General features: G+C 42.1%; 3 protein-coding genes across 3 annotated transcripts; all 3 read right to left on the bottom strand.

Annotated features, from left to right (window-relative positions):
• Window positions 1-1300: 1300 nt before the first annotated feature.
• Window positions 1301-2643, bottom strand: LOC132661355 (hemoglobin subunit beta-1). The gene is made up of 3 exons (XM_060605809.2): window positions 2485-2643; window positions 2131-2353; window positions 1301-1555 (listed from the first exon to the last, which is right to left on the bottom strand). The coding sequence occupies exons 1-3, from the start codon at window positions 2574-2576 to the stop codon at window positions 1427-1429; spliced, it is 444 nt and encodes a 147-aa protein (XP_060461792.1). The 5' UTR covers window positions 2577-2643; the 3' UTR covers window positions 1301-1426.
• Window positions 2644-5430: 2787 nt separating this feature from the next.
• LOC132674402 (hemoglobin subunit beta-2) lies at window positions 5431-6949 on the bottom strand. The gene is made up of 3 exons (XM_060627033.3): window positions 6797-6949; window positions 6443-6665; window positions 5431-5685 (listed from the first exon to the last, which is right to left on the bottom strand). The coding sequence occupies exons 1-3, from the start codon at window positions 6886-6888 to the stop codon at window positions 5557-5559; spliced, it is 444 nt and encodes a 147-aa protein (XP_060483016.1). The 5' UTR covers window positions 6889-6949; the 3' UTR covers window positions 5431-5556.
• A 2131-nt stretch (window positions 6950-9080) lies between these two features.
• Window positions 9081-10771, bottom strand: LOC132662396 (hemoglobin subunit epsilon-2). Its single transcript, XM_060607869.3, has 3 exons — window positions 10524-10771; window positions 10189-10411; window positions 9081-9339 (listed from the first exon to the last, which is right to left on the bottom strand). The coding sequence occupies exons 1-3, from the start codon at window positions 10613-10615 to the stop codon at window positions 9211-9213; spliced, it is 444 nt and encodes a 147-aa protein (XP_060463852.1). The 5' UTR covers window positions 10616-10771; the 3' UTR covers window positions 9081-9210.

The raw sequence follows: 10771 nt of genomic DNA, 5'->3' as shown, positions 1-10771 counted from the left end.
CTGCCACACCTTGCCACTCCATTCTGATGCTTATGTGGGCATGTGTAGTCCTCTTTCTTGTAGATACTTGGATGACTCTTCGTTCCATTTTGCTTGTATCAAAGATCTATCTAGATCTACAGGAGCTCTGCTCTTCCATGCTCTCTCTGTATGCAAATTCATTAATACTCAGGTCAATAACAAATGTGAAGATTCCTTCAGCAGACGAACAAAGTTGTCAGCAAGGCACGCTTTTAACTCCCTTCTGATCCTGAAAGTTTAGAGAATCATCAGTTATGCATTTAGAAGGACAGCTTGTATTCATCTCCATTCTGCGTTTGAATGAAGCCTGCATATTAATTTAATTAATTGATTAATTTACTTGTTGGTTGCAATACTTTCAGAGTCTTCCTAGCTATATTCAGAATGGGAATGTGGGAAAGGACAAGGACCACTTCAAAGTCATTTGATTTCCAGAATCTAGGATCCACATAAGTGGCTATTGACCAGGAAATGAAATCAGGGCGTGTTGCTGATGGTAACACTATACTAATAACTAGAAAGGCAGAGATGTCATCAGAGGCATCAGAGAGAGACGGAGGAGGGAAGAGGCCTCCAATCACTTCCTGGGTATGCATGCTGAAGCATCTTGAGGAGAATGGTATTCCATTTGGTGTGAGCCCACAAAACGATTGCAAGACATTAGTGAATATCAAGACATGAAAAGTCCCTTTTCACATTCTCCTTAGTCATATATTTCTCAAAATATTACTTGTTCCTTCCTTCCAATGCAGACTGTGAAAGTCTCAAGGCCAGGAGGAGTGAAACTACCTCCCCCACTTTGGGTCCTTCATATGGAGTCTCTGTTATAAGATGATAGAGGGAACCAGGATAAGAGTGATGAGGAGGGCAAATAATGGGACAGCAAAAGATGAAGGGAAATCTCAGAGGAACAGTGGAATCTTCAGGAAGAAAAACTTGGTGGATTTAGGGCTGTGAGGCTCTGGACAACTGGAGAGAAGGAAGACATTTATAAGGAAGGCTAAATAAAATAAATGATTTAAATAAAGCATAGGAAAAATCCAGACCCCAAATCAACCCTCCACTTGAGTCCTTCTCTAAGGGAAAGTAAAATAGGCAGCAGGATCTGTTTCCCACATATGTAGCTATTTACGACCTCTCCTGTCATGGAGGCTAAGATATAGATGTATTTTCCCAAGGTCTGAACTAGCCCCTCATTTCTTTATGTTTTAAATGCTTTGCTCTCCCATACCATGTACCCATTCGAGTGAGAGATGCAGAAATAATTTAGATACACCAGTGCAATGAAAATAAATATTCTTTATTAGGCAGGAGCCAGATGTTCAAAGAATTTCATGATTTAGACATGTCCAGGTATTAGGGTCTGGGGACCAAGGGAGTTTCCCTGGAAAGCAACAAAGGGAGCTCAGTGGTATCTGTGGGCCAGGGCACTGGCCACACCAGCCACCACCTTCTGAAAGGCAGCCTGCACCTGGGGGTTGAATTCATGGCCAAAGTGGTGGGCCAGCACACACACCAGCACGTTGCCCAGGAGCTGTGGGGAAGAGACAAGAGGTATGTACGTGGTTAGCAGAGGGATCCAGCTTAGGCTCAGAGTACCCCAGCCCCATCCACAGATGCAAGTTGTGCACATAGAATATAAGCAGAAACGTACTGGATTTCAGATGCTGCTATTGATGTGACTCTAACCATATCAGCCTGATTTTACATTTAGAAATGTTTCTTTCCTTCTGACCTAAACTGGAACTTAAATATCACGGTTATTCTTTCAAACTATGTAAAGAAGCAATCATATTTTACCCTCCTTGCTTTCAAAGGAAGAGATAAGGGAAAAAATCATTAGACTAAAAAATTTTAGATGGATTAAGAGAAATGTTTAAATTAAACACTCAAAAGTTTAATTGAAACAATCAAGGAAAGTCATTACAGAGAACAAAAAGAGGACAAGCAAAGAGGGTGAAATAAACAAAATAGTCCTGAATAGTCCATATTGGTGCAACTAGAATACCTCTTTCCCATTTTAAACAACATCCGGATGTCCATACCCTTTACGGAAAACATGAGCTTGTCCAGAAAAAGGAAGAGAAGGAGACTACCCCACAGACTCACCCTGAAGTTCTCGGGATCCACGTGCAGCTTGTCACAGTGCAGCTCGCTGAGCTTAGCAAAGGCGCCCTTGAGGTCGTCGATGTTTTTCAGGCCATCACTGAAGGAGTTCAGCACCTTCTTGCCATGGGCCTTCACCTTAGCGTTGCTCATAATGGCATCAGCAGAGGACAGGTCCCCAAAGGACTGAAAGAACCTCTGAGTCCAGGGGTAGACAACCAGCAGCCTGAGGGGTGAAAACAGCACAGAGGGACAGAGGGAGTCAGTGCCTGTCAGAAGCCCCAGGGACTGAGCCTTCTCCACCTGCCCAGCATCCATTCACTCTCCTTAGGCCTGCCTTGCAACCTGGATACCAACCTGCCCAGGGCCTCACCGCCAACTTCATCCACGTTCACCTTGCTCCACAGGCCATTGACCAGACCCTTCTCCTCAGCACTCAGAAACGACATGTTGTCTGTTTGTGTGGTTGCTAGCGAACACAGTTGTGTCAGAAGCAAGTGTAAGCTGGTACTATCCCTGCTCTTCCTTTTATGCCCAGGCCTGATCTTACCCTCCCTGCTCCCGTGAGCAGATTGGCCCAGGCCTAGGTGTGGTCCTGCAGGGGGAGGTCTGAATGATGACAGCCATACCTGTCCTCCAAATGTTCTAAATGTTTCAAAAGCAAATACACACACACACACACACACACACACACACACACACACACACACGCACACACATTTTGTTTGACCTGTAGGCTTTGAGTTTCATTTTACTAAATTTAAACCTCCATTAGCTTTACCATTGCTTTACATTCAGACTGTTTCCAAGACTCTATTTCACACTCCTGATATCAGAGTTCAGGTGTAAGTGTGCAAAGGGAGGTCTGTACATATCTTTTGTAGATATGTCATGAGAAATTCAGATGCCTTACTAAATAACAATATGGAGTATGTTTATATTTTAAATGTAAAGTACCAAATTGTCAAAGCCATAGCTTTGCTATTTTGACTGACAGAAAGTAGCACCTACTTAGACTTCCCCTACCATTACTTGTACTCAGAAATGGTTCCCCTAAGTTCTGTTATATCTTCTTCCTTCAGTCTTCTTTGGCCACGAATGTATGGACCACTCTTTTGTGCTGACAACTGCTAGAGTCACCATCTTCCTGGCTTCCGGACAGGAACTGCTGTTCTATCTTACCATTGCTACTTAGCATGACTGAAGAGGGAAATGGACTTCTCCTTTTCTTACTCATGACTCTGCAGTGACAAGGCTGAAAGTTGTAATAAGACATCAAAAGCTCAGACTTATCAGAGAAAAATAAGAGTAAATGTGGCTATGTTCTGAGCCTCAGGCTCAAATCCTGATCAATATTTGAAGATTCTAGAAAGCTTCTAGACCCAGTGCCCTCTTTTCCTTTTAAATTTATTTCTACCCTGTGAAGGGGAACCACAGGATGTCTGCTTTACCTTGATTCCAGTTCCATTGGGCACTAACATACACACATACACATATGCACACATGTGCACTAACACACACACACACACACACACACACACACACACAGAGAGAGAGAGAGAGAGAGAGAGAGAGTCTCCGAGAGAGATAATTTTTTAAATTTTATTTTTCTCCAGTATGTCAAGTTTGCACAGTTCTTAATGTTTTGAACCAGGATGGGCCTAGTCTGAGTGTAATGAAGAGTATGACTTCAAGATTCTCTTCATGACTATCCATCCTGAAGAAGATTCTCTTGATTGTCATCCAGAGGTATGTTGTTTTACATGTTTCAAAAACGACACTGAACCAAAACACTTTTGTACGTGCAGTAGTGTTCAATTTTACATTCCCTTCAGTCATCTAGGCATTTCAACAATCTAATACATATTTTCCTGGGTCAAGAAAGTTATCTTTTACACTTCTCTTCCAGATGCACAATCTCTCAATTACCTCAGTTTAGTATCCTTTCAAAAATTAAATTAAATTAAATTCATAAAATTAAATAAAGCAAAAATACCCTAAGAAGAGCAGAACTCAGAAAAGTTATGGACATACAGTTTTTAAAAGTCGTAGCCTTATATGAAAAGCAGTAAAGTCAACCTAGCCATAACTTTGATAAAGTATGTGGTAATTATTACAAGATACTTAATGTTTCAGTTTATAATTGCCACTGGTATTTCCTCCACTGGGCTCAAGCTTTTATTGACATCGCTAAGTTGGCCATGGTGTTGACTAATGAAAAGCAAAGGGGCAATTTTTTCCCAAGTTAAATATGAAACTGTATATCTCCAGGGGCAGAATCTTGACTTCATTCTGGGAACTTTTACAAATATGTAAGTCATTAGTTCATAAGGCCCAATGTCCAGCACACAAGGAACAGAAAGCAAATCTCTGATCAGTGTTTTACTTCCCTATGTGCTTCCTCATTGCATATTGTAGCATCAATACCGGAGGAACTCTATGCAATGCTCTCTTGCTCAGATTGTTCTCTAGTTCCACAGTTCGAAGATGGGGAATAATCACTTATTCATCCACTGACTATTTCATTTAGTACATATTCACTCACTGCCTATGGAGGAACTTAACAGAGCACAGTAGTCATATAAGACAGTATAAAATGGTCAGACACATTTATACAGCATAGAATGTGAGTGTGATGGATAAGAAGAAATGTTAAAAATAAGTAGAAGGGATGGGTTTGGAAGGATTTCCTTAGGCAATATTGGAAAGTTCATTAAGGCCAGGGTCCAAAGGCCTCACAAGTAATAAACAAGCATTGAATTTTGTCTAAAATGGGAGGGTGGGAGCAGGAATTATTTATGAGGGTGTTTGGGGCAAGTAAAAGATGGAAGTTATTCCTTAGAGCAGGAGCACTTGAGGAAGTGTGGTATTTAAAGCTACACTGCAAGCAAGGCATGTAGGCAACAAAAGAAACAGGACAGTGTCTTGATCATTCATTATGTCTCCAGCTGAGCACGGTATTTTTTTAGTAAATGTTGGAAATAGATCAAAGCATTAGCCTGAAGGCTATGCCTTTGGTGTGAAGCCTTCCACAGAGGCCCTGTAATGCCAGTATTCTCTATGTATTTAAAACTTTCTGGACAATGCAAATGCTCGGGAGGGAGAAGTGTCCTACATTAGTGACTATGCATGATGCCCCTCCTTTTCTCATTTTCCTTGACCTCTTTGAATAAAACACAAGAGCTTCCTATCTGTAGATCCTAAGGGATTTAGCATACCTCCAGACAAAAATAAAATAAAATAAAATAAAATAAAATAAAATAAAATAAAATAAAATAAAATAAAGCGAAATGAATCAGGAAGTTGAGTTAAAGTTCTTTATTAGACAGAAGTCATACCCTTGAAGGTGGACATTATTTCATCAAGTTCAGAAGATCGAATTTAGGGAAATAGGTTCTTCCAGTGGTCACCAGAAAATAGGCCATGACCTCAATGGTACTTGTGGGCCAAGGCACTGGCCACACCAGCCACCACCTTCTGAAAGGCAGCCTGCACCTGGGGGTTGAATTCATGGCCAAAGTGGTGGGCCAGTACACACACCAGCACGTTGCCCAGGAGCTGTGGGGAAGACAGATAGAAAAATATACATGATTAACAGAGAAATCAAGCTTGGCTTCTGAGAAACTGAGCCAACAATCTTTTTTTTTCCTGCCCATGCTCTAGCCCAAATTGATCTTCAGGTTATCTCCATAGGCAGAAATGAGTAACCATATATGTATGTATACTGTATTGTTTTATTATATATGTTTTATATAATAAGGAACAGATTAATTAGTCTGATGATGGCTGTCTTAGCACTACTGCTTCCCTACTTCCCTACTTCTGGTCTACCATCCTCAGATATTCACTTTCCTTTCCTTTCCATTGAGTCTTGATTCCATAAAATTCCAATTATTCTTTAATTCTGAACTGATTTTTGGACTCTAGATGACATCTTGAGCCTCTCCCCTTTGAGGAGCCCTTCCAATCCCCATTTGGAGAGATAGAAAGAGTATTCCAAGTGTAGAAGTAGAAGATGAGAGCTAGTATGTATAATTTGGATACTGAGTAGGGAAAAAAGTTAGGGAGAAAAAGAGAGAAGCAAAAGATAAACTATTAAGTAAGAGCTTGATTAAAAATAAACAAGGATGTGAGAAAGGAAACGACATGGAATACTGAATGAAAACTATAAAACTACATACACTTTGAAAAGCATTCAATGATGATATATTCTAAAGTAAAAAGGAAGCTGCAGGGTGAACAGGTAGGTAAAGGAACCAGAGTAGAAGACTAGAAAGTGAAAAGAAAAAACAAACAGAAGATATCCTAGACTCACCCTGAAGTTCTCGGGATCCACATGCAGCTTGTCACAGTGCAGCTCGCTGAGCTTAGCAAAGGCGCCCTTGAGGTCGTCGATGTTTTTCAGGCCATCACTGAAGGAGTTCAGCACCTTCTTGCCATGGGCCTTCACCTTACTGTTGCCCATAATGGCATCAGCAGAGGATAGGTCCCCAAAGGACTGAAAGAACCTCTGAGTCCAGGGGTAGACAACCAGCAGCCTGAGGGGTGAAAACAGCACAGAGGGACAGAGGGAGTCAGTGCCTGTCAGAAGCCCCAGGGACTGAGCCTTCTCCACCTGCCCAGCATCCATTCACTCTCCTTAGGCCTGCCTTGCAACCTGGATACCAACCTGCCCAGGGCCTCACCGCCAACTTCATCCACGTTCACCTTGCTCCACAGGCCATTGACCAGACCCTTCTCCTCAGCACTCAGAAATCCCATGGTGTCTGTTTGTGTGGTTGCTAGTGAACACAGTTGTGTCAGAAACAAGTGTAAGCTGGTACTATCCCTGCTCTTTGTTTTATGCCCAGGCCTGATCTTACCCTCCCTGCTCCCGTGAGCAGATTGGCCCAGGCCTAGGTGTGGTCCTGCAGGGGGAGGTCTGAATGATGACAGCCATACCTGTCCTCCAAATGTTCTAAATGTTTCAAAAGCAAATACACACACACACACACACACACACACACACACACACACACACTGGAATATTACTCCGCCATCAGAAAAGAGTGAAATCTTGCCATTTGCAATAATGTGGATGGAAATAGAGTGTATTACACTAAGCAAAACGAATCAGAGAAAGACAAATACTATATGATTTCACTCACATGTGGAATTTAAGAAGCAAAATAGATGGAATGGAAGAAAAAATGAAAAAAGATAGAAACAGAGAGGGGGACAAACCACAGGAGACTCTTAACTGTAGAGAACAAACTGAGGGTTGCTGGAGGAGAGGTTGGGGGATGGGCTAAATGGGTGATGGGCATTAAGGAGGGCACTTGTGTTGAACACTGGGTGTTACATGTAAGTGATGAATCACTGAATTCTACTCTTGAAACCAATACTACGCTATATATTAACTAAGTTAAATTTGAATAAAATCTTGGAAGAAAAACAAAAACAGAAAACTTTGTAATGTATTTGTGAGGTAGGAATTATTATTCCACTTTACAAACAAGGAAATTCATTCTGGGAAATGTCGACTAAACTTTTCGAGGTGATGGGGATGTAATTTGATCTTTTCCTGCTATTCCCAAAGCCCAGGCTTTTTGCTTCTATGCCGGGGGCTTGGGTATTGGAATTTAAAGTGATGGCCACAAAAATGGCTGTGCTCAACTGCCAGCTCCATACAAGAGACTCTCGGCATTTTCTGTTCTGAGAATAGGTTTTCCTCTTTTCATTCACCAGACAGGGAACCTGGCTATCATCTGTGACTTCACTACTCTCTACTGCACTCTCTTCCAAGTCCTGCTGTATCTTTGCCACAATGACATCTTACTTTTTTCTTAGTTTAATTGCCCCTGTGAAGTTCAGTGCTTTACCCTCATTCTAATCACAGCACATTCCTATGGATAGATCCACGTTAGACCCTGTCTTGTCAGTTCTATATCCATACATGGATCAGTTTCCCTAAAATTCCCTATTCACTATGTTACTCGTGTGTGCAAGAAATTTCACTGGTACTTTGCTTATAATGATAGTTTCTTTTCTGCTTTTTCCTGGCAGCAGTGTCCCTAATTTTATGCTGCTGTGCTGCTTTCAAGGGACTGATTTCTCTTCTGTCACTTACACCCTGCATTTGTCATTTTCCCACATTAATGGCCTTTTGTCTCCACCAAAGGAATTGGAAACATGTTCCAGGTCACAGAACTAGCAGGTGAGGTACAGATTCAAATCAAAGCAGTTACTTCCTATGCCTTAGAGACAGTTCCTCCATTAATACCACTGAAGACACTAGGGAAAGTTTAGAGCATGGTCCTTGCCTAGGTCTCTGGGTAGTCCCATCTGAACTTTATTACAGGTGATAAAAACATGTTTCTTATATTAAATGGAAGCAAAATATAGCACCAAAGAGCTCTGAGCCTATACAGTCCCCTCGGTGAACCCCAACTCACTACAACATTCTTCTTACATTTCTCTAGAGTATCTCCATTCACTCCCTTTTGCTGTAGACATTATTCAACTCGAGTCTACTTTCCTTTCCTAGAAGTACCTTCGTTTGAAGCTACTCTTTTTTTAAGCTTACTGATTTATTTTGAGAGGGAGAGAGAGACAGAGAGAGAGAGAGAGAGAGAGAGAGAGAGAGAGAGAGAACAAGTGGGGGAGGGGCAGAGAGGGAAGGAGAGAGAGAGAATCTAAAGCAGGCTCCACGACTTCAGTGTAGAACCCAATGCAGGACTTGAACACACGAACTGTGAGATCATGACCTGAGCTGAAACCAAGAGTTGGATGCTTAACTGACTGAGCCACCCAGGTGCCCAAAGCCACTCTTATCTTGAAGAATCTTATAAGGCTCTCTTCTCTATCCTCCCCAAACTCCTTATTTCAAACAACCCCGTTCCTTATAGGATTGCTTTCTTTTAGCTGAATCAACATAAGAGATAAAGGCAGAGAAGACAAGGATGTTTCTTATAGAACACAATGTTTATTTTATTTTTATCATATAGCACTTAAGTAAGGGGGCAGGACACTGCCCATCTGCAGGAGATGGACTCTTGGAACACAGGGCCATCCAGTAGGTGCCAACATGGTTAGATAAGCACCTCAGTGGTACCTGTGGGCCAGAGCATTAGCCACAGCAGTGGTCAGCTTCTGCCAAGCAGCCTGCACCTGTGGAGTAAACTCCTTGCTGAAGTGAGTTGCCAAGACAATCAAAATCATGTTGCCTAGAAGCTGGGGAGAGAGTGGGGATAAAAAGAAAATGGTACCTAGTGAACAGAAAGCCTCAAACTGGTCACATCCATTATCTTCCTGATAAGAGATTGAGTAACTTTCAGGGTCATGATCCCACAGAAGTTTACCATAATATGCTTGACATCGGCATCAATATGACTCCTAGCCCTGAACCTTCCATTGTGTCTGGCCTTCTCTCATTTGCCCTGCCAGCTTCCACATTAGAATATTGCTATGGATGGCTTCTCTTTTGTAGAGACTCTGTCTTTTTTTTAAGTAGGATTATAGTACTGCAAGTATAGTCTAAGTCCCCAGATAATATGTACATTCAAATTGTTTGGTCACTCACATGACAAAGAATCTTCTGCCATGTATACGAGAGCATTCCATCACTGTTAAAGGGGGCAGGGGTCACAACCATCCATTGAAAAGATTGCTGTTATTTTGTCTTGCTTAGTCCAGGTTCTAAACTCAAGAATCATGCATAAATGTATTCATCATTTTTAGACAAAATTTCAATTACCAAAGGTAAGGCATTCTTCTTCCTGTAATTGTATGCTCAGGCCAAAACCATTTAACTCAGTTGTGGCCAATGTTCTTCCCTGGTCATAATAATTGTTTCAGAAATATAAGATGGCCAGTGGTCTCCACTGGTCACAATAATTATCCTACTCCATCTTAACTATGACGTTTGGAATAACCTAACTACCAAAATCAAGCTCTTCCTTAAATATTACATCCCAAAAATTACCTTCATAGAATCAGAGTTAAGTACCTGTGTTTCCTAACGTACCCACAATGAAAATATATGGGGTGAAGGAACAGAGCACAGGCATGCCTAGAACTCACCTTGAAGTTCTCAGGATCCACATGCATCTTGTCACAATGCAGCTCACTCAGCTCAGCAAAGGTGTCCTTGAGGTCATCCATATGTTTAACAGCGTTTCCAAAGGAGGTCAGTACCTTCTTGCCATGGGCCTTGACCCTGGGGTTGCCCATTATGGCAGACTCAGAGGATAAGTTGCCAAAATTGTCAAAGAACCTCTGGGTCCATGGAAAAACAACCAGGAGCCTGTGGGATGATCATAGTCACAGACCAGATGGGAAGTCACAGTATGTAAGAAACCTGACCAATTCCCCTTTCAGGAACACTTTCTGCCTTCCTGCCCCCTTCCAGTGCCTACCTTCCCAGGACCTCGCCTCCAACCAACTCCACGTTCACCTTGGCCCACAGGCTAACAACAGCAGCCTTCTCCTCAGCCGTAAAATGCACCATGGTATCTGGGAGTTTACTGGTGATCACTAAGGTGCCAAAAGCAAGTCTGTGCTGCTGCTTCTCCGTGTGGCCTTTTATTCGTCACTTCTAGTTTCCAGGCCCTTGCTTCTCCCAATGAGGTGAGACTATTGGTCAAGTGTGGGTTGTCACCACCAG

This window comes from Panthera onca, chromosome D1 (genome assembly GCF_046562875.1).
Source record: "Panthera onca isolate mPanOnc1 chromosome D1, mPanOnc1 haplotype 2, whole genome shotgun sequence".
Lineage (NCBI taxonomy): Eukaryota > Metazoa > Chordata > Mammalia > Carnivora > Felidae > Panthera > Panthera onca.
Note: the sequence above shows the minus strand (reverse complement) of the source record. Positions and strands in the feature narration are given on the sequence as shown.

What these genes read in the sequence shown, in the direction of transcription:
- LOC132662396 (XM_060607869.3), bottom strand. Translation starts at nt 10,615, where the DNA reads ATGGTGCATTTTACGGCTGAGGAGAAGGCTGCTGTTGTTAGCCTGTGG. An exon ending in GGAGGCGAGGTCCTGGGAAG is followed by an intron (nt 10,412 to 10,523) that starts GTAGGCACTGGA and finishes ATCATCCCACAG; the next exon opens with GCTCCTGGTTGTTTTTCCAT. An exon ending in TGGATCCTGAGAACTTCAAG is followed by an intron (nt 9,340 to 10,188) that starts GTGAGTTCTAGG and finishes CTCTCTCCCCAG; the next exon opens with CTTCTAGGCAACATGATTTT.
- LOC132674402 (XM_060627033.3), bottom strand. Translation starts at nt 6,888, where the DNA reads ATGGGATTTCTGAGTGCTGAGGAGAAGGGTCTGGTCAATGGCCTGTGG. An exon ending in GGCGGTGAGGCCCTGGGCAG is followed by an intron (nt 6,666 to 6,796) that starts GTTGGTATCCAG and finishes TTCACCCCTCAG; the next exon opens with GCTGCTGGTTGTCTACCCCT. An exon ending in TGGATCCCGAGAACTTCAGG is followed by an intron (nt 5,686 to 6,442) that starts GTGAGTCTAGGA and finishes TCTTCCCCACAG; the next exon opens with CTCCTGGGCAACGTGCTGGT.
- LOC132661355 (XM_060605809.2), bottom strand. Translation starts at nt 2,576, where the DNA reads ATGTCGTTTCTGAGTGCTGAGGAGAAGGGTCTGGTCAATGGCCTGTGG. An exon ending in GGCGGTGAGGCCCTGGGCAG is followed by an intron (nt 2,354 to 2,484) that starts GTTGGTATCCAG and finishes TTCACCCCTCAG; the next exon opens with GCTGCTGGTTGTCTACCCCT. An exon ending in TGGATCCCGAGAACTTCAGG is followed by an intron (nt 1,556 to 2,130) that starts GTGAGTCTGTGG and finishes TCTTCCCCACAG; the next exon opens with CTCCTGGGCAACGTGCTGGT.